Source organism: Notolepis coatsorum, assembly GCF_963971535.1.
Source record: "Notolepis coatsorum genome assembly, chromosome: 1".
Lineage (NCBI taxonomy): Eukaryota > Metazoa > Chordata > Actinopteri > Aulopiformes > Paralepididae > Notolepis > Notolepis coatsorum.
In genome coordinates, this window is record NC_140165.1 from 120737856 (window position 1) to 120760366 (window position 22511).

General features: G+C 41.4%; 1 protein-coding gene across 1 annotated transcript in view; it reads right to left on the reverse strand.

Annotated features, from left to right (window-relative positions):
- Positions 1-22511, reverse strand: part of LOC311248866 (dual specificity testis-specific protein kinase 1-like) — a gene marked incomplete at its 5' end in the record, with an annotated part of 62756 nt that overhangs the window by 19102 nt on the left and 21143 nt on the right. The window contains one exon of the mRNA XM_084338095.1: positions 80-128. Coding sequence (XP_084194221.1) covers positions 80-128 — 49 coding nt within the window. The remainder of the gene's footprint in view (positions 1-79; positions 129-22511) is intronic.

Consider the following 22511-nt stretch of genomic DNA (forward strand, 5'->3'; position numbering starts at 1 on the left):
ATCAGTTTATTTCAGTGCTTCACACAATGCCTGCACTCACACGTGCAAACAGCGGTGACTCACGGGTGTTAGAACTCACCTCTAGGATGGGGTAGAGTTTGTCCTCCTTCACGCATATCCCAAGGTATCTGGTAGTGACACACAAGAGACAGCAGGGTGGATTTTAAACCTCAGCCCCCAACCCCCTTCAATGTACAGTTTCTTCCCCCTCAAATGTATATATTCTCTTTTAGAAACTCTGTCTGTAAATAAACAGTACTGTATATTTCTATATCTTGTATGTCATAAATGTCTGGATGTAACAGTACTGTATATCTGTATATCTGTACGTCATAAATGTTATGATGAATTGAAAATTCATTTTCGAACATGTAAATTGAGTTATGTTTTGCTTTTGTTTAGTTATTTATTTAGTTTGAGTTATGTTTTGATTTTGTTTAGTTATTTATTTAGTTTGTATTCATTTACATGTTCGAAATAAAGATTTCAAATCGAATCAAATAAAAAATGGGGGACCCTGATGTAAACAAGACGAAAGTCTTTCTCTGGTCTGCATCCCCTTAACAATTGTATGTATTGAGCCGTACTGTACTGTAGGGCTGGACGGTATGGTCTAAAATGTATATCACGCTATAATTTGAAGCATAGACGGTAACGGTATATATCACGGTATATTAACTTATCTTAAAATGTCTATATACATGCTTCTGAAGGGGTAAAACACTGGCAGCTATTACTGTACTATTGTATTACTAGGACATATTTCACATAGTACAGAGGTATTTTAAGAACATTTCTTGTGCAAAACTGCAATAGAAAAATGCAAAACCTTTTCTCAAGTGTCTGCTGGCAGGTAACGCATATCTTGGATCGTGTTTTGACCATGTCTTTAAAGCCCTTTCGATCGACAGTTTGAAAAGGAACCATGTCCTTACACAAGTAAACAGTGACAGCGTTTGCTATGTCGGTCGACCGCTGGCTTTTTTTGTCATTGTTGAAACATAAATAATAATAAAAAAAAAAATTGCTGCTGAGCTATATACTATAGCTAATGTCCATCAATATATTCCTTTGGAATGAAATAGGTTCAAGAATCAAATCAGGATTGTTAGCAGAGAGAGAGAGAGATGGAGAGGGAGGGGGAGAGAGAGAGAGTGAGGGGGAGGGCTGCTAGGGGAGGAGCCGGTGTTGGCTTGCTGAGGCTACATCAACAGGCTGCTAGGAGTAGAGCTAACGTTAGCTTGCTGAGGCTACATCAACAGGCTGCTAGGAGTAGAGCTAACGTTAGCTTGCTGAGGCTACATCAACAGGCTGCTAGGAGTAGAGCTAACATTAGCTTGCTGAGGCTACATCAACAGGCTGCTAGGAGTAGAGCTAACGTTAGCTTGCTGAGGCTACATCAACAGGCTGCTAGGAGTAGAGCTAACGTTAGCTTGCTGAGGCTACATCAACAGGCTGCTAGGAGAGCTAACGTTAGCTTGCTGAGGCTACATCAACAGGCTGCTAGGAGAGCTAACGTTAGCTTGCTGAGGCTACAACAACAGGCTGCTAGGAGAGCTAACGTTAGCTTGCTGAGGCTACATCAACAGGCTGCTAGGAGTAGAGCTAACGTTAGCTTGCTGAGGCTACATCAACAGGCTGATAGGAGAGCTAACGTTAGCTTGCTGAGGCTACATCAACAGGCTGCTAGGAGTAGAGCTAACATTAGCTTGCTGAGGCTACATCAACAGGCTGCTAGGAGAGCTAACGTTAGCTTGCTGAGGCTACATCAACAGGCTGCTAGGAGTAGAGCTAACGTTAGCTTGCTGAGGCTACATCAACAGGCTGCTAGGAGTAGAGCTAACGTTAGCTTGCTGAGGCTACATCAACAGGCTGCTAGGAGTAGAGCTAACGTTAGCTTGCTGAGGCTACATCAACAGGCTGCTAGGAGAGCTAACGTTAGCTTGCTGAGGCTACAACAACATTTAACATTACTTAAGATTTTAGCGCAACGTGGGTATTCCGGAATGGCGAGGATGCAAATCATGTTAGACCATTGGACCCGTCGCAGAGTTTACATTACACATAGAAACTGACCCGTCGCAGAGTTTACATTACACATAGAAACTGACCCGTCGCAGAGTTTACATCACACATAGAAACTGCGCGACTCGCGAGAGAAGTTGTCACACAGCTGTGTGCAACGCAGGGCTGAAGAGCTAGTTTGCTTCTAGAATTGAAGGTCTGCTCTGTTCTGTGTCTATTATGAAATGACAATTGCGCGTTGACGCGACCACTACGCAAAGCCTCTGTGCTCCTAAATAATTTTTCCAGTTCGCACATATCTATTTTTAGGGGGAAATGCGAGTGAAATAGTTGCACTGTGGAGCCCTGTCTTGGCGGGCTAGCGTTGGCTCCGCTCCTGTCAGCCCCCTCCCTCCACACTGTGTTGCTCTACCGGTCACAAGGTATAGTCAAAATCCATACCGTTTATACCGTATACTGTTTATACCGTCCACCCCTACTGTATTGTACCCATCTGTTATACAAAATTTTAATTTTCAATCAATCAGCCTGAAACAGTCCGTCTGGGTCCATGTAGTTGTTATTGCTGTGTACTTGTCAGAGAAACAGTCCGTCTGGGTCCATGTAGTTGTTATTGCTGTGTACTTGTCAGAGAATGTGCTGTGAGTAAGTGCTTTTCACGCTTTTTTCAGAACTTCTTCAGCTTTCAATATCCGTTATTGTTTTAACTTACTGTATGTTTTGAGTGTGTATCAAACTGTATCAAACACAAGAAAAACTAAAATCGGAATCGGATTTGTACAGGTTTTTAGTGAAGTAGACACTGCAATTGAACATCAATTTAACTTTGCACAATGTACATTTTGAACTTGGAACTATTATGCAACTGCAATAAAGTTTGTGAACCCTGGTCTTTTAGATTTATTCTTCTTAACACATTGTGCGCCATAAACGGCGTAAGTCGTTATTGCCCGCCATGCGTTGAACGACAACAACGGCGTACGCCGTTTTTGGGATCAATATTACATTTTTTCGCCATGGCATTCATAATTCATCCAGCCAACGTCCGGACTCCAGCGGGACCCTGTATGAGATTGCAACGCCTCAATACCGCCGCCTGGTGGATGGTCGGCGAGTTACACTCTCGCCAAAACAGGAAGTGGCGATCGGTGCGTCGAGGAAATCCCTCCGGCAGTCACATCTTGTTACGGGACTCCAGACAAACACTATAGTGCATTTGGATCACTTTCATAACGCAATAATCAATATGATTTCGGCGTTTATTGCGCCATACAAACCAGAAATGGATGTAGGAGATCGGCGTCAAATAATTGGGATCGTTCTCCTCCAGTCTCATCGGCGCACGGTAAGAGGACACTAACGTTATTTTCAGCCCGATTGTTTATTAATTTCACTGCAAACCATCTGATCAGCGTATCAACCCATAGTAAATAAAGCCGTTACTGACGATCAAGGAATTATAAACGACCCCCCCCCCCCTTTCCTTCACGCATGATGAAGCATAATGTATACCGATCATATACATTTGAATTTTTTAATATAGCGTGTATAGGAAAGAAACGCCAATCGATAATCTATATGCTTCAGGGCCTATAACTACTGTAACTGAGGGGTACAATTCCCTGACTGTATTGAGAGTATGGTATTATTAAACCACTACTTAGATTATGTACTTTAATTACTGGCCATACAGTACACGGTATATATGGTGAACACCCACACAATAACACAGCTTAACAAAGAAAGTCCTGTTTAGAATATTTATTAGAAGAGCAGCAATAGTAGATTACAGTATTGAGAATTAGGGTCGCGCTTGTATGGCGAAGAATATGCATAAATAGGTCAAGAGCGTAAGGTCGCTTTCACACAGGGGCTGTTTGGTCCGGACTTTCGGACCAGAATTCGATAGTCCGGTTTTTCGGGTCTGTGTGAATGCGCGTCGAACTCGGTCCGCGGACCAAGCAGGCGAACTCTAGTCCGCCTGAAAACGTAGGTCTCGGTTCGGCTTCATCGAACCAAATGCGAACCAAATATAGGAAGTGATTATTATTACCACTGCTCGCAGCACTCACTGCAAAACAAGCACACTGCATCTAATCTCTCTATCTATCTATCTATATATGTCTGTGCATCTTGGGAAGAAGGAAGAAAAAACGCGGCTTATTATTATTACCGAGGCGCGCGGCTTATTATATTATTAAAACAGCTACTTGTGGGCACTCATAAAAACACCGTGGTCTACAAGTTGTTTAGCGAGAGGATGGTGGTAATGTGCTTCAATAGAACAATGGATCAATGCCATGTCAAAACTCGGCTCCGCTGATCTGGGCTCCGCAGTACACACACACGCGCGCACACACAGGATCGCAGCCACACACACATTTCCACTGTCCAATAGACAAGCGCCCTTTTCGACCGCGTGACATTATTCAGAAGGTCTCGGTCCGTCTCACAGAAACCTGTGTGAAAGCAGGCGAACCAAATGAAGAATGCAACAATGTTGCAACTTCACCCCCAGAACCGCACCGAGTCCTCCAAAACTCTATGTGAAAGCGACCTAAGTCCATGAGCATATTAAGATGGGTATAATTGAATACCACCTGTAGCATAAGAACTACATAAGGTACACTCGTAGTCAGCTGGAGATACTAAGGGGGTTCCCTCCGGTTGTAAGCCAGCATGGGGGAGGAATGTTCGGATGCAAAAGTCTGGATCAACGGGGAATCAATAAGCTCCAGCTACGGGAGGCGGTACATATACTCCCCTCGATCGGCAGACAAAAGCAGCAGCTATAATCCAAGTATGCGTGACAGCATGGATGAAAGCCAGCCAGCCTCTTCCTAGAGACGGGCTCGAGTGATGCTCCTCACGGGTAGATCCCACACAGCAGTGGGGTAGACGGTTCTCTGCTCCAGCAGCCACAGTACCAAAAGCAATATAATCCAGCCGGAAAAGGCTCTGCATTCGCCGGTGTAGATTCTCCTGTGCACGGTACTTCACATTAACTATGTTGAACTTGACGTTATTTCACTAAGCTCTGACACTTTTACTATCCTATTCGCACGCGGTTCTAAGTGCTCTATTTAGACGCAAAAAGGGCCCACTTCACAGCACGTTGTATCATGGTGAAGGCTTCAACTTGTTGGGTTAACTAACTGCTGTATCCACCTGCGACGTATTTATACGTAAGGTGAATAATCTAGTGCCAACCTCAGTTCTGTCTCGTATTACTGCGCAAACCTGGGCATGTTGAGACATGTCTTAGCGGTGGCTTTGAACTAGACATTGGGGGTATGGCCGTTGGCGCCTAGGGGGGTCGCTGTCCAATAGGAGAACGAATATTATGGTCTGGCCTGTACCTAGGTAAAGGGATATTCCGTGTATATATACAAAGAATATACAAGGGATATCAAACGATATACAAATATTATACAAGGTATCTCAAGTAATAAATATATATATTCGGTTTAATCTGACCCTTTGTAACAACTACTGTTTATGGAATTACAGCAGAAAAGATTAAAAACATACTTATATTCTCGACGCTAGTAACAACAATGTATCAATGAAAAAATATAACGTTCCCACATCCTGAACGATAGATAATCGATGTTGAATGGGCCATAGTAATGTCAATATAGCAATACAATTTTAAAAGTTATAGCCCTGCAAAGAAGGTAAACATCTCCATAGGCTTTCAACGGTGGCAGACTGGCTATATTGATGGATATAACCCATGGCGACCAATGTGTTAAGCTCCTTTTTACTCACTTTTGTCTAGGCGGAATTTTACCTTGGTGGTTGACCTTGAAGCAGGTAGAATTCTACCTGTGTTCATTTCCTCAATAACCCCCACAGTTTTTGGATTACCGTAATATATGTGAAGGAAGCTCAGCTCCTTGGCTTTCAGACGGCGCTGAGCTTTAGCGCAAATAGTAAAGGGTTAACCTTCTGTAGTGTGGTAGTGAAAGGGTTAACCCTTTATCGTGTGGCAGTGAAAGGGTTAACCTTCTGTGTTGTACAATACTTATTCTGTTCAACCACAATCCAAAAGCATCCAAAATGTAACAAAGCCTCAGATTGGCTCCACACAGCACACACATAACTCAGCAAAGTAAAGTATCGAAAATCGTTTTTTGGTATCAGTCAGTATCGGATCCCACGTATATTATCGTATTGGCATTGGTATCGAAAATTATCAAATGACACCCAGCCCTAGGCATGACTACAGCAAGATGTACAATTATTCAGTCATGGAAAATCCTTATTCCTCGGGCATATGAAGAATTTGACAGTGTCGACTCGTAATGCATTCTGTGGGTTCAGTGATCCAGTGTCGTAATGCATTCTGTGGGTTCAGTGATCCAGTGTCGTAATGCATTCTGTGGGTTCAGTGATCCAGTGTCGTAATGCATTCTGTGGGCTACAGTAAGCAGAGACGCTGAGGTGAGTCATTTTTTTTTAAATCCAGAGGTTACTTCTAGTTCCTGGTTTGCTGATACTAGACTGATTCATGCCACATCACCCCCATCCCTGCGTCCCTGCACTCACTGGCTCCCGGTAAACTACAAGGTGCTGGTGTGTGTCCTCCTACAGAGCCCTCCATGGGCAAGCCCCCCCCCCCCCTAAACATTTATTTATTGTATTTTTACTGATGTTTTAAAATGCTGTGAAGCACTCTGTGCACTCATGGTGAGAAGGGCGCTATAAAAATAAAGTTTTATTTACTTACTGATTAGACTAGTCACTAGACTAACCTTGTGATATTAGACTAGACTGACCTTGTGATATTAGACTGACCTTGTGATATTAGACTGACCCTGTGATATTAGACTAGACTGACCTTGTGATATTAGACTAGACTGACCTTGTGATATTAGACTAGACTGACCCTGTGATATTAGACTGACCTTGTGATATTAGACTAGACTGACCTTGTGATATTAGACTGACCTTGTGATATTAGACTGACCTTGTGATATTAGACTAGACTGACCTTGTGATATTAGACTAGACTGACCTTGTGATATTAGACTGACCTTGTGATATTAGACTAGACTGACCTTGTGATATTAGACTGACCTTGTGATATTAGACTGACCTTGTGATATTAGACTAGACTGACCTTGTGATATTAGACTGACCTTGTGATATTAGACTAGACTGACCTTGTGATATTAGACTGACCTTGTGATATTAGACTAGACTGACCTTGTGATATTAGACTGACCTTGTGATATTAGACTGACCTTGTGATATTAGACTGACCTTGTGATATTAGACTAGACTGACCTTGTGATATTAGACTGACCTTGTGATATTAGACTAGACTGACCTTGTGATATTAGACTGACCTTGTGATATTAGACTAGACTAACCTTGTGATATTAGACTGACCTTGTGATATTAGACTGACCTTGTGATATTAGACTGACCTTGTGATATTAGACTGACCTTGTGATATTAGACTAGACTGACCTTGTGATATTAGACTGACCTTGTGATATTAGACTGACCCTGTGATATTAGACTAGACTAACCTTGTGATATTAGACTAACCTTGTGATATTAGACTAGACTAACCTTGTGATATTAGACTAGACTAACCTTGTGATATTAGACTAGACTAACCTTGTGATATTAGACTAGACTAACCTTGTGATATTAGACTAACCTTGTGATATTAGACTAGACTAACCTTGTGATATTAGACTAGACTAACCTTGTGATATTAGCCACAATAGGGTATCGGCATCTATGGAAAGCCTTTGTTTTATTTTCTGTCTTTTTCACACAGTGAAGGGTGTTAGATTTCTTTACTGATAAAAGTATATCTTAACCCTTTCACTACCACCAAATGTCCACATTTCTGTATAAAGAGATTTCTGTATACAACCATTGAACTTTAAAAAACCTGTGATGAAAACAAACCTGAACATAATGTATGTCTCCTCTTATGGAGCCACCCTGGGCTAGACTGCTAGAGCAGTGGTTCCCAAACTGTGGTGCGCGCACCCCTTGTGGTGCGCGAGCGCCCTCTAGGTGGTGCGTGACATGAAAAGGCTAATGGTGGTAAAAAAAAAATATTACAATAAAATTTCATACAAATCTTAGTCAAACCTTTAGTATTATGGATATTAAACATGCTGGCAGAGTACATGCATCCATGTTGTCGTGAACATTTTAATTAAATAAGGAAATTCCCTATCCATAGTCGCCGTGGGAAGAGATAAAATAGAAAATTTAATCTGTGCACGGCGACCAGCAACAATTCTTTCTAACAGAAACCCATTGGGGGGTGCGTCAGCTAGGTCGGGAGGTAACAGGAGGTTGGGAACCGCTGTGCTAGAGGAAGAACTAAAATATTGTGAAAACATAAATCAATTCAAATCTAGACAAAAAAAAAAATCGATAGGTACAGAAGGGAAGAAGAGCTTTAATTGCATTTAATTAATAAAAAAAAATACATATGATACTGTATTGTACGTTATATCATATTACATTATATAATCATATTATAATTAATTTGTATATTATATTAAACAATATTTACACTACAGTGTTTCCCTTATATGCATTCAGCAGCGGCGCTTTATAAAGTATATATAAAGTTTAGTAGTCGAATTGGTTCACATCACAAGGCATTACCAAATCGACAGAACAAAACCCACCAGAAGCAGATTCTCTGACGTCAGGAGTGTGAGAACATCGGCTTCCACAAACACCAGAGAGAGAGAGAGAGAGAGAGAGAGAGAGAGAGAGAGAGAGAGAGAGAGAGAGAGAGAGAGAGAGAGAGAGAGAGAGAGAGAGAGAGAGAGAGAGAGAGAGAGAGAGAGAGTGTGATAACTCGGCCAACGTGACCTTGCAAAGTGTCTCAAATCAGATTGCTTAGACAAACACTGCACCCGTCTGGGCTTCACACAAGGCATCGCCTCTTTAGATGGTGAGAAATGCAATGAACGGCGCCAAGGTGCTATTTCATTAGTGGGCTTTCCACCCCGCTCCCACCCAACCCGAGTGTGACGTAACAGCAAAATGGCCGCCGTGTGATTATAGTCAATCGTTTTCATCATTTTAAGTAAGGGGCTATTAGACAAAGGCGCTATAGACAAAGGTGCTATAGTCGAAGAAACATAACTGTACATATTTTGCACATAATCTGAGACATAGTGGGACACATATCGCAAAACAGTTTTGCACACATTCATTTAGTTTGACAGTTATTGAGAGGTAATGAGTTTGAATACATCGTTCCAGTCATGTCATCCGGGGACACCTTGAATCGTTTTAATTACAGCTCAATGGAATGATGTAGATGAAAGAAGAGCAATAGGGATTGCTATTTCTTCACCTCCGTAATTTCATTGAGCTGTAATTAACACAAAAATTCAGTGTCCTCCGATGACATCAATAACCGTCAAGTTAAATGATTGTTGTTGATAAGTCGGGCTTGTTGATAAGTAGGGCTTGTTGATAAGTAGGGCTTGTTGATAAGTCAGGCTTGTTGATAAGTAGGGCTTGTTGATAAGTAGGGCTTGTTGATAAGTCAGGCTTGTTGATAAGTAGGGCTTGTTGATAAGTAGGGCTTGTTGATAAGTCGGGCTTGTTGATAAGTAGGGCTTGTTGATAAGTAGGGCTTGTTGATAAGTAGGGCTTGTTGATAAGTCAGGCTTGTTGATAAGTAGGGCTTGTTGATAAGTAGGGCTTGTTGATAAGTCGGGCTTGTTGATAAGTAGGGCTTGTTGATAAGTAGGGCTTGTTGATAAGTCAGGCTTGTTGATAAGTCGGGCTTGTTGATAAGTCAGGCTTGTTGATAAGTAGGGCTTGTTGATAAGTCAGTCTTGTTGATAAGTAGGGCTTGTTGATAAGTAGGGCTTGTTGATGAGTAGGGCTTGTTGATAAGTAGGGCTTGTTGATAAGTAGGGCTTGTTGATAAGTCAGGTTTGTTGATAAGTCAGGCTTGTTGATAAGTCAGGCTTGTTGATAAGTAGGGCTTGTTGATAAGTCAGGGTTGTTGATAAGTCAGGCTTGTTGATAAGTAGGGCTTGTTGATAAGTAGGGCTTGTTGATGAGTAGGGCTTGTTGATAAGTAGGGCTTGTTGATAAGTCAGGTTTGTTGATAAGTCAGGCTTGTTGATAAGTCAGGCTTGTTGATAAGTAGGGCTTGTTGATAAGTCGGGCTTGTTGATAAGTCAGGCTTGTTGATAAGTAGGGCTTGTTGATAAGTAGGGCTTGTTGATAAGTCAGGGTTGTTGATAAGTCAGGCTTGTTGATAAGTAGGGCTTGTTGATAAGTAGGGCTTGTTGATGAGTAGGGCTTGTTGATAAGTAGGGCTTGTTGATAAGTCAGGCTTGTTGATAAGTCAGGTTTGTTGATAAGTCAGGCTTGTTGATAAGTCAGGCTTGTTGATAAGTCAGGCTTGTTGATAAGTAGGGCTTGTTGATAAGTTTGTTGATAAGTTTGTTGATAAGTAGGGCTTGTTGATAAGTAGGGCTTGTTGATAAGTAGGGCTTGTTGATAAGTAGGGCTTGTTGATAAGTCAGGCTTGTTGATAAGTCAGGCTTGTTGATAAGTAGGGCTTGTTGATAAGTCAGGCTTGTTGATAAGTCAGGCTTGTTGATAAGTAGGGCTTGTTGATAAGTTTGTTGATAAGTAGGGCTTGTTGATAAGTAGGCCTTGTTGATAAGTAGGGCTTGTTGATAAGTAGGGCTTGTTGATAAGTAGGGCTTGTTGATAAGTAGAACTTGTTGATAAGTCAGGCTTGTTGATAAGTCAGGCTTGTTGATAAGTAGGGCTTGTTGATAAGTCGGGCTTGTTGATAAGTCAGGCTTGTTGATAAGTCAGGCTTGTTTATGAGTAGGCCTTGTTGATAAGTAGGGCTTGTTGATAAGTAGGGCTTGTTGATAAGTAGGGCTTGTTGATGAGTCAGGCTTGTTGATAAGTAGGGCTTGTTGATAAGTCAGGCTTGTTGATAAGTAGGGCTTGTTGATAAGTAGGGCTTGTTGATGAGTCAGGCTTGTTGATAAGTAGGCTTGTTGATAAGTCAGGCTTGTTGATAAGTAGGGCTTGTTGATAAGTCAGGCTTGTTGATAAGTAGGGCTTGTTGATAAGTCAGGCTTGTTGATAAGTAGGGCTTGTTGATAAGTAGGCTTGTTGATAAGTCAGGCTTGTTGATAAGTCAGGCTTGTTGATAATCAGGCTTGTTGATAAGTCAGGCTTGTTGATAAGTAGGGCTTGTTGATAAGTAGGGCTTGTTGATAAGTCAGGCTTGTTGATACGTTTGTTGATAAGTCAGGCTTGTTGATAAGTAGGGCTTGTTGATAAGTCAGGCTTGTTGATAAGTAGGGCTTGTTGATAAGTCAGGCTTGTTGATAAGTAGGGCTTGTTGATAAGTCAGGCTTGTTGATAAGTAGGGCTTGTTGATAAGTAGGGCTTGTTGATAAGTAGGGCTTGTTGATAAGTCAGGCTTGTTGATAAGTCAGGCTTGTTGATAAGTAGGGCTTGTTGATAAGTCAGGCTTGTTGATAAGTAGGGCTTGTTGATAAGTCAGGCTTGTTGATAAGTCAGGCTTGTTGATAAGTAGGGCTTGTTGATAAGTCAGGCTTGTTGATAAGTAGGGCTTGTTGATAAGTCAGGCTTGTTGATAAGTCAGGCTTGTTGATAAGTAGGGCTTGTTGATAAGTCAGGCTTGTTGATAAGTTAGGCTTGTTGATAAGTAGGGCTTGTTGATAAGTCAGGCTTGTTGATAAGTAGGGCTTGTTGATAAGTCAGTCTTGTTGATAAGTAGGGCTTGTTGATAAGTAGGGCTTGTTGATAAGTAGGGCTTGTTGATAAGTCAGTCTTGTTGATAAGTAGGGCTTGTTGATAAGTAGGGCTTGTTGATAAGTCAGTCTTGTTGATAAGTAGGGCTTGTTGATAAGCAGGGCTTGTTGATAAGTAGGGCTTGTTGATAAGTAGGGCTTGTTGATAAGTCAGGCTTGTTGATGAGTAGGGCTTGTTGATAAGTAGGGCTTGTTGATAAGTAGGGCTTGTTGATAAGTCAGGCTTGTTGATAAGTAGGGCTTGTTGATAAGTAGGGCTTGTTGATAAGTAGGGCTTGTTGATAAGTAGGGCTTGTTGATAAGTCAGTCTTGTTGATAAGTAGGGCTTGTTGATAAGTAGGGCTTGTTGATAAGTCAGTCTTGTTGATAAGTCAGTCTTGTTGATAAGTAGGGCTTGTTGATAAGTAGGGCTTGTTGATAAGTAGGGCTTGTTGATAAGTCAGGCTTGTTGATAAGTAGGGCTTGTTGATGAGTAGGCCTTGTTGATAAGTAGGGCTTGTTGATAAGTCAGGCTTGTTGATAAGTAGGGCTTGTTGATGAGTAGGCCTTGTTGATAAGTAGGGCTTGTTGATAAGTAGGGTTTGTTGATAAGTAGGGCTTGTTGATAAGTCAGGCTTGTTGATAAGTAGGGCTTGTTGATGAGTAGGCCTTGTTGATAAGTCAGGCTTGTTGATAAGTAGGGCTTGTTGATAAGTAGGGCTTGTTGATAAGTCAGGCTTGTTGATAAGTAGGGCTTGTTGATAAGTAGGGCTTGTTGATAAGTCAGGCTTGTTGATAAGTAGGGCTTGTTGATAAGTCAGGCTTGTTTATGAGTAGGCCTTGTTGATAAGTAGGGCTTGTTGATAAGTAGGGCTTGTTGATAAGTAGGGCTTGTTGATGAGTCAGGCTTGTTGATAAGTAGGGCTTGTTGATAAGTCAGGCTTGTTGATAAGTAGGGCTTGTTGATAAGTCAGTCTTGTTGATAAGTAGGGCTTGTTGATAAGTAGGGCTTGTTGATAAGTAGGGCTTGTTGATAAGTCAGTCTTGTTGATAAGTAGGGCTTGTTGATAAGTAGGGCTTGTTGATAAGTAGGGCTTGTTGATAAGTAGGGCTTGTTGATGAGTAGGGCTTGTTGATAAGTAGGGCTTGTTGATAAGTAGGGCTTGTTGATAAGTCAGGCTTGTTGATAAGTAGGGCTTGTTGATAAGTAGGGCTTGTTGATAAGTAGGGCTTGTTGATGAGTAGGGCTTGTTGATAAGTAGGGCTTGTTGATAAGTAGGGCTTGTTGATAAGTAGGGCTTGTTGATAAGTAGGGCTTGTTGATAAGTAGGGCTTGTTGATAAGTAGGGCTTGTTGATAAGTCAGGCTTGTTGATAAGTAGGGCTTGTTGATAAGTAGGGCTTGTTGATAAGTAGGGCTTGTTGATAAGTCAGTCTTGTTGATAAGTAGGGCTTGTTGATAAGTAGGGCTTGTTGATAAGTCAGTCTTGTTGATAAGTAGGGCTTGTTGATAAGTAGGGCTTGTTGATAAGTCAGGCTTGTTGATGAGTAGGCCTTGTTGATAAGTAGGGCTTGTTGATAAGTAGGGCTTGTTGATAAGTAGGGCTTGTTGATAAGTAGGGCTTGTTGATAAGTAGGGCTTGTTGATAAGTCAGGCTTGTTGATAAGTAGGGCTTGTTGATAAGTAGGGCTTGTTGATAAGTAGGGCTTGTTGATAAGTAGGGCTTGTTGATAAGTAGGGCTTGTTGATAAGTCAGTCTTGTTGATAAGTAACGGCTTGTTGATAAGTAGGCTTGTTGATAAGTAGGGCTTGTTGATAAGTAGGGCTTGTTGATGAGTAGGCCTTGTTGATAAGTCAGGCTTGTTGATAAGTAGGGCTTGTTGATGAGTAGGCCTTGTTGATAAGTAGGGCTTGTTGATAAGTAGGGTTTGTTGATAAGTAGGGCTTGTTGATAAGTCAGGCTTGTTGATAAGTAGGGCTTGTTGATGAGTAGGCCTTGTTGATAAGTCAGGCTTGTTGATAAGTAGGGCTTGTTGATAAGTAGGGCTTGTTGATAAGTCAGGCTTGTTGATAAGTAGGGCTTGTTGATAAGTAGGGCTTGTTGATAAGTCAGGCTTGTTGATAAGTAGGGCTTGTTGATAAGTCAGGCTTGTTTATGAGTAGGCCTTGTTGATAAGTAGGGCTTGTTGATAAGTAGGGCTTGTTGATAAGTAGGGCTTGTTGATGAGTCAGGCTTGTTGATAAGTAGGGCTTGTTGATAAGTCAGGCTTGTTGATAAGTAGGGCTTGTTGATAAGTCAGTCTTGTTGATAAGTAGGGCTTGTTGATAAGTAGGGCTTGTTGATAAGTAGGGCTTGTTGATAAGTCAGTCTTGTTGATAAGTAGGGCTTGTTGATAAGTAGGGCTTGTTGATAAGTAGGGCTTGTTGATGAGTAGGGCTTGTTGATAAGTAGGGCTTGTTGATAAGTAGGGCTTGTTGATAAGTCAGGCTTGTTGATAAGTAGGGCTTGTTGATAAGTAGGGCTTGTTGATAAGTAGGGCTTGTTGATGAGTAGGGCTTGTTGATAAGTAGGGCTTGTTGATAAGTAGGGCTTGTTGATAAGTAGGGCTTGTTGATAAGTAGGGCTTGTTGATAAGTAGGGCTTGTTGATAAGTAGGGCTTGTTGATAAGTCAGGCTTGTTGATAAGTAGGGCTTGTTGATAAGTAGGGCTTGTTGATAAGTAGGGCTTGTTGATAAGTCAGTCTTGTTGATAAGTAGGGCTTGTTGATAAGTAGGGCTTGTTGATAAGTCAGTCTTGTTGATAAGTAGGGCTTGTTGATAAGTAGGGCTTGTTGATAAGTCAGGCTTGTTGATGAGTAGGCCTTGTTGATAAGTAGGGCTTGTTGATAAGTAGGGCTTGTTGATAAGTAGGGCTTGTTGATAAGTAGGGCTTGTTGATAAGTAGGGCTTGTTGATAAGTCAGGCTTGTTGATAAGTAGGGCTTGTTGATAAGTAGGGCTTGTTGATAAGTAGGGCTTGTTGATAAGTAGGGCTTGTTGATAAGTAGGGCTTGTTGATAAGTCAGTCTTGTTGATAAGTAACGGCTTGTTGATAAGTAGGCTTGTTGATAAGTAGGGCTTGTTGATAAGTAGGGCTTGTTGATGAGTAGGCCTTGTTGATAAGTAGGGCTTGTTGATAAGTCAGGCTTGTTGATAAGTAAGGCTTGTTGATAAGTAGGGCTTGTTGATGAGTAGGCCTTGTTGATAAGTCAGGCTTGTTTATGAGTAGGCCTTGTTGATAAGTAGGGCTTGTTGATAAGTAGGGCTTGTTGATAAGTAGGGCTTGTTGATAAGTCGGGCTTGTTGATAAGTAGGGCTTGTTGATAAGTAAGGCTTGTTGATAAGTAGGGCTTGTTGATAAGTCAGTCTTGTTGATAAGTAGGGCTTGTTGATAAGTAGGGCTTGTTGATAAGTAGGGCTTGTTGATAAGTAGGGCTTGTTGATAAGTAGGGCTTGTTGATAAGTAGGGCTTGTTGATAAGTCAGTCTTGTTGATAAGTAGGGCTTGTTGATAAGTAGGGCTTGTTGATGAGTAGGGCTTGTTGATAAGTAGGGCTTGTTGATAAGTCAGTCTTGTTGATAAGTCAGTCTTGTTGATAAGTAGGGCTTGTTGATAAGTAGGGCTTGTTGATAAGTAGGGCTTGTTGATAAGTAGGGCTTGTTGATAAGTAGGGCTTGTTGATAAGTCAGGCTTGTTGATAAGTAGGGCTTGTTGATAAGTCAGTCTTGTTGATAAGTAGGCTTGTTGATAAGTAGGGCTTGTTGATAAGTAGGGCTTGTTGATAAGTAGGGCTTGTTGATAAGTCAGTCTTGTTGATAAGTAGGGCTTGTTGATAAGTAGGGCTTGTTGATAAGTAGGGCTTGTTGACAAGTCAGTCTTGTTGATAAGTCAGGCTTGTTGATAAGTAGGGCTTGTTGATAAGTCAGTCTTGTTGATAAGTAGGGCTTGTTGATAAGTAGGGCTTGTTGATAAGTAGGGCTTGTTGATAAGTCAGTCTTGTTGATAAGTAGGGCTTGTTGATAAGTAGGGCTTGTTGATAAGTCAGTCTTGTTGATAAGTAGGGCTTGTTGATAAGTAGGGCTTGTTGATAAGTAGGGCTTGTTGATAAGTCAGGCTTGTTGATGAGTAGGCCTTGTTGATAAGTAGGGCTTGTTGATAAGTAGGGCTTGTTGATAAGTAGGGCTTGTTGATAAGTAGGGCTTGTTGATAAGTCAGGCTTGTTGATAAGTAGGGCTTGTTGATAAGTAGGGCTTGTTGATAAGTAGGGCTTGTTGATAAGTAGGCCTTGTTGATAAGTAGGGCTTGTTGATAAGTAGGGCTTGTTGATAAGTCAGGCTTGTTGATGAGTAGGCCTTGTTGATAAGTAGAGCTTGTTGATAAGTAGGGCTTGTTGATAAGTAGGGCTTGTTGATAAGTAGGGCTTGTTGATAAGTCAGGCTTGTTGATAAGTAGGGCTTGTTGATAAGTAGGGCTTGTTGATAAGTAGGGCTTGTTGATAAGTAGGGCTTGTTGATGAGTAGGCCTTGTTGATAAGTAGGGCTTGTTGATAAGTCAGGCTTGTTGATGAGTAGGCCTTGTTGATAAGTAGGGCTTGTTGATAAGTCAGGCTTGTTGATAAGTCAGGCTTGTTGATGAGTAGGCCTTGTTGATAAGTAGGCTTGTTGATAAGTAGGGCTTGTTGATAAGTAGGGCTTGTTGATAAGTCAGGCTTGTTGATAAGTAGGGCTTGTTGATGAGTAGGCCTTGTTGATAAGTCAGGCTTGTTTATGAGTAGGCCTTGTTGATAAGTAGGGCTTGTTGATAAGTAGGGCTTGTTGATAAGTAGGGCTTGTTGATGAGTCAGGTTTGTTGATAAGTAGGGCTTGTTGATAAGTCAGGCTTGTTGATAAGTAGGGCTTGTTGATAAGTAGGGCTTGTTGATAAGTAGGGCTTGTTGATAAGTAGGGCTTGTTGATAAGTAGGCCTTGTTGATAAGTAGGGCTTGTTGATAAGTAGGGCTTGTTGATAAGTCAGGCTTGTTGATGAGTAGGCCTTGTTGATAAGTAGAGCTTGTTGATAAGTAGGGCTTGTTGATAAGTAGGGCTTGTTGATAAGTAGGGCTTGTTGATAAGTAGGGCTTGTTGATAAGTAGGGCTTGTTGATAAGTAGGGCTTGTTGATAAGTAGGGCTTGTTGATAAGTCAGGCTTGTTGATAAGTAGGGCTTGTTGATAAGTAGGGCTTGTTGATAAGTAGGGCTTGTTGATAAGTAGGGCTTGTTGATGAGTAGGGCTTGTTGATAAGTAGGGCTTGTTGATAAGTCAGGCTTGTTGATAAGTAGGGCTTGTTGATAAGTAGGGCTTGTTGATAAGTAGGGCTTGTTGATGAGTAGGGCTTGTTGATAAGTAGGGCTTGTTGATAAGTAGGGCTTGTTGATAAGTAGGGCTTGTTGATAAGTAGGGCTTGTTGATAAGTAGGGCTTGTTGATAAGTAGGGCTTGTTGATAAGTAGGGCTTGTTGATAAGTCAGGCTTGTTGATAAGTAGGGCTTGTTGATAAGTAGGGCTTGTTGATAAGTAGGGCTTGTTGATAAGTCAGTCTTGTTGATAAGTAGGGCTTGTTGATAAGTAGGGCTTGTTGATAAGTCAGTCTTGTTGATAAGTAGGGCTTGTTGATAAGTAGGGCTTGTTGATAAGTAGGGCTTGTTGATAAGTCAGGCTTGTTGATGAGTAGGCCTTGTTGATAAGTAGGGCTTGTTGATAAGTAGGGCTTGTTGATAAGTAGGGCTTGTTGATAAGTAGGGCTTGTTGATAAGTAGGGCTTGTTGATAAGTCAGGCTTGTTGATAAGTAGGGCTTGTTGATAAGTAGGGCTTGTTGATAAGTAGGGCTTGTTGATAAGTAGGGCTTGTTGATAAGTAGGGCTTGTTGATAAGTCAGTCTTGTTGATAAGTAACGGCTTGTTGATAAGTAGGCTTGTTGATAAGTAGGGCTTGTTGATAAGTAGGGCTTGTTGATGAGTAGGCCTTGTTGATAAGTAGGGCTTGTTGATAAGTCAGGCTTGTTGATAAGTAGGGCTTGTTGATAAGTAGGGCTTGTTGATGAGTAGGCCTTGTTGATAAGTCAGGCTTGTTTATGAGTAGGCCTTGTTGATAAGTAGGGCTTGTTGATAAGTAGGGCTTGTTGATAAGTAGGGCTTGTTGATAAGTCGGGCTTGTTGATACGTAGGGCTTGTTGATAAGTAGGGCTTGTTGATAAGTAGGGCTTGTTGATAAGTCAGTCTTGTTGATAAGTAGGGCTTGTTGATAAGTAGGGCTTGTTGATAAGTAGGGCTTGTTGATAAGTAGGGCTTGTTGATAAGTAGGGCTTGTTGATAAGTAGGGCTTGTTGATAAGTCAGTCTTGTTGATAAGTAGGGCTTGTTGATAAGTAGGGCTTGTTGATGAGTAGGGCTTGTTGATAAGTAGGGCTTGTTGATAAGTCAGTCTTGTTGATAAGTCAGTCTTGTTGATAAGTAGGGCTTGTTGATAAGTAGGGCTTGTTGATAAGTAGGGCTTGTTGATAAGTAGGGCTTGTTGATAAGTAGGGCTTGTTGATAAGTCAGGCTTGTTGATAAGTAGGGCTTGTTGATAAGTCAGTCTTGTTGATAAGTAGGCTTGTTGATAAATAGGGCTTGTTGATAAGTAGGGCTTGTTGATAAGTAGGGCTTGTTGATAAGTCAGTCTTGTTGATAAGTAGGGCTTGTTGATAAGTAGGGCTTGTTGATAAGTAGGGCTTGTTGACAAGTCAGTCTTGTTGATAAGTCAGGCTTGTTGATAAGTAGGGCTTGTTGATAAGTCAGTCTTGTTGATAAGTAGGGCTTGTTGATAAGTAGGGCTTGTTGATAAGTAGGGCTTGTTGATAAGTCAGTCTTGTTGATAAGTAGGGCTTGTTGATAAGTAGGGCTTGTTGATAAGTCAGTCTTGTTGATAAGTAGGGCTTGTTGATAAGTAGGGCTTGTTGATAAGTAGGGCTTGTTGATAAGTCAGGCTTGTTGATGAGTAGGCCTTGTTGATAAGTAGGGCTTGTTGATAAGTAGGGCTTGTTGATAAGTAGGGCTTGTTGATAAGTAGGGCTTGTTGATAAGTAGGGCTTGTTGATAAGTAGGGCTTGTTGATAAGTCAGGCTTGTTGATAAGTAGGGCTTGTTGATAAGTAGGGCTTGTTGATAAGTAGGGCTTGTTGATAAGTAGGCCTTGTTGATAAGTAGGGCTTGTTGATAAGTAGGGCTTGTTGATAAGTCAGGCTTGTTGATGAGTAGGCCTTGTTGATAAGTAGAGCTTGTTGATAAGTAGGGCTTGTTGATAAGTAGGGCTTGTTGATAAGTAGGGCTTGTTGATAAGTCAGGCTTGTTGATAAGTAGGGCTTGTTGATAAGTAGGGCTTGTTGATAAGTAGGGCTTGTTGATAAGTAGGGCTTGTTGATGAGTAGGCCTTGTTGATAAGTAGGGCTTGTTGATAAGTCAGGCTTGTTGATGAGTAGGCCTTGTTGATAAGTAGGGCTTGTTGATAAGTCAGGCTTGTTGATAAGTCAGGCTTGTTGATGAGTAGGCCTTGTTGATAAGTAGGCTTGTTGATAAGTAGGGCTTGTTGATAAGTAGGGCTTGTTGATAAGTCAGGCTTGTTGATAAGTAGGGCTTGTTGATGAGTAGGCCTTGTTGATAAGTCAGGCTTGTTTATGAGTAGGCCTTGTTGATAAGTAGGGCTTGTTGATAAGTAGGGCTTGTTGATAAGTAGGGCTTGTTGATGAGTCAGGCTTGTTGATAAGTAGGGCTTGTTGATAAGTCAGGCTTGTTGATAAGTAGGGCTTGTTGATAAGTAGGGCTTGTTGATAAGTAGGGCTTGTTGATAAGTAGGGCTTGTTGATAAGTAGGCCTTGTTGATAAGTAGGGCTTGTTGATAAGTAGGGCTTGTTGATAAGTCAGGCTTGTTGATGAGTAGGCCTTGTTGATAAGTAGAGCTTGTTGATAAGTAGGGCTTGTTGATAAGTAGGGCTTGTTGATAAGTAGGGCTTGTTGATAAGTAGGGCTTGTTGATAAGTAGGGCTTGTTGATAAGTAGGGCTTGTTGATAAGTAGGGCTTGTTGATAAGTAGGGCTTGTTGATAAGTAGGGCTTGTTGATAAGTAGGGCTTGTTGATGAGTAGGCCTTGTTGATAAGTAGGGCTTGTTGATAAGTCAGGCTTGTTGATGAGTAGGCCTTGTTGATAAGTAGGGCTTGTTGATAAGTCAGGCTTGTTGATAAGTCAGGCTTGTTGATGAGTAGGCCTTGTTGATAAGTAGGCTTGTTGATAAGTAGGGCTTGTTGATAAGTAGGGCTTGTTGATAAGTCAGGCTTGTTGATAAGTAGGGCTTGTTGATGAGTAGGCCTTGTTGATAAGTCAGGCTTGTTTATGAGTAGGCCTTGTTGATAAGTAGGGCTTGTTGATAAGTAGGGCTTGTTGATAAGTAGGGCTTGTTGATGAGTCAGGCTTGTTGATAAGTAGGGCTTGTTGATAAGTCAGGCTTGTTGATAAGTAGGGCTTGTTGATAAGTAGGGCTTGTTGATGAGTCAGGCTTGTTGATAAGTAGGCTTGTTGATAAGTCAGGCTTGTTGATAAGTAGGGCTTGTTGATAAGTCAGGCTTGTTGATAAGTAGGGCTTGTTGATAAGTCAGGCTTGTTGATAAGTAGGGCTTGTTGATAAGTAGGCTTGTTGATAAGTCAGGCTTGTTGATAAGTCAGGCTTGTTGATAATCAGGCTTGTTGATAAGTCAGGCTTGTTGATAAGTAGGGCTTGTTGATAAGTAGGGCTTGTTGATAAGTCAGGCTTGTTGATACGTTTGTTGATAAGTCAGGCTTGTTGATAAGTAGGGCTTGTTTATAAGTCAGGCTTGTTGATAAGTAGGGCTTGTTGATAAGTCAGGCTTGTTGATAAGTAGGGCTTGTTGATAAGTCAGGCTTGTTGATAAGTAGGGCTTGTTGATAAGTAGGGCTTGTTGATAAGTAGGGCTTGTTGATAAGTCAGGCTTGTTGATAAGTCAGGCTTGTTGATAAGTAGGGCTTGTTGATAAGTCAGGCTTGTTGATAAGTAGGGCTTGTTGATAAGTCAGGCTTGTTGATAAGTCAGGCTTGTTGATAAGTAGGGCTTGTTGATAAGTCAGGCTTGTTGATAAGTAGGGCTTGTTGATAAGTCAGGCTTGTTGATAAGTCAGGCTTGTTGATAAGTAGGGCTTGTTGATAAGTCAGGCTTGTTGATAAGTCAGGCTTGTTGATAAGTAGGGCTTGTTGATAAGTCAGGCTTGTTGATAAGTAGGGCTTGTTGATAAGTCAGTCTTGTTGATAAGTAGGGCTTGTTGATAAGTAGGGCTTGTTGATAAGTAGGGCTTGTTGATAAGTCAGTCTTGTTGATAAGTAGGGCTTGTTGATAAGTAGGGCTTGTTGATAAGTCAGTCTTGTTGATAAGTAGGGCTTGTTGATAAGCAGGGCTTGTTGATAAGTAGGGCTTGTTGATAAGTAGGGCTTGTTGATAAGTCAGGCTTGTTGATGAGTAGGGCTTGTTGATAAGTAGGGCTTGTTGATAAGTAGGGCTTGTTGATAAGTCAGGCTTGTTGATAAGTAGGGCTTGTTGATAAGTAGGGCTTGTTGATAAGTAGGGCTTGTTGATAAGTAGGGCTTGTTGATAAGTCAGTCTTGTTGATAAGTAGGGCTTGTTGATAAGTAGGGCTTGTTGATAAGTCAGTCTTGTTGATAAGTCAGTCTTGTTGATAAGTAGGGCTTGTTGATAAGTAGGGCTTGTTGATAAGTAGGGCTTGTTGATAAGTCAGGCTTGTTGATAAGTAGGGCTTGTTGATGAGTAGGCCTTGTTGATAAGTAGAGCTTGTTGATAAGTCAGGCTTGTTGATAAGTAGGGCTTGTTGATGAGTAGGTCTTGTTGATAAGTAGGGCTTGTTGATAAGTAGGGTTTGTTGATAAGTAGGGCTTGTTGATAAGTCAGGCTTGTTGATAAGTAGGGCTTGTTGATGAGTAGGCCTTGTTGATAAGTCAGGCTTGTTGATAAGTAGGGCTTGTTGATAAGTAGGGCTTGTTGATAAGTCAGGCTTGTTGATAAGTAGGGCTTGTTGATAAGTAGGGCTTGTTGATAAGTCAGGCTTGTTGATAAGTAGGGCTTGTTGATAAGTCAGGCTTGTTTATGAGTAGGCCTTGTTGATAAGTAGGGCTTGTTGATAAGTAGGGCTTGTTGATAAGTAGGGCTTGTTGATGAGTCAGGCTTGTTGATAAGTAGGGCTTGTTGATAAGTCAGGCTTGTTGATAAGTAGGGCTTGTTGATAAGTCAGGCTTGTTGATAAGTAGGGCTTGTTGATAAGTCAGGCTTGTTGATAAGTAGGGCTTGTTGATAAGTCAGGCTTGTTGATAATCAGGCTTGTTGATAAGTCAGGCTTGTTGATAAGTAGGGCTTGTTGATAAGTAGGGCTTGTTGATAAGTCAGGCTTGTTGATAAGTTTGTTGATAAGTCAGGCTTGTTGATAAGTAGGGCTTGTTGATAAGTCAGGCTTGTTGATAAGTAGGGCTTGTTGATAAGTCAGGCTTGTTGATAAGTAGGGCTTGTTGATAAGTCAGGCTTGTTGATAAGTAGGGCTTGTTGATAAGTAGGGCTTGTT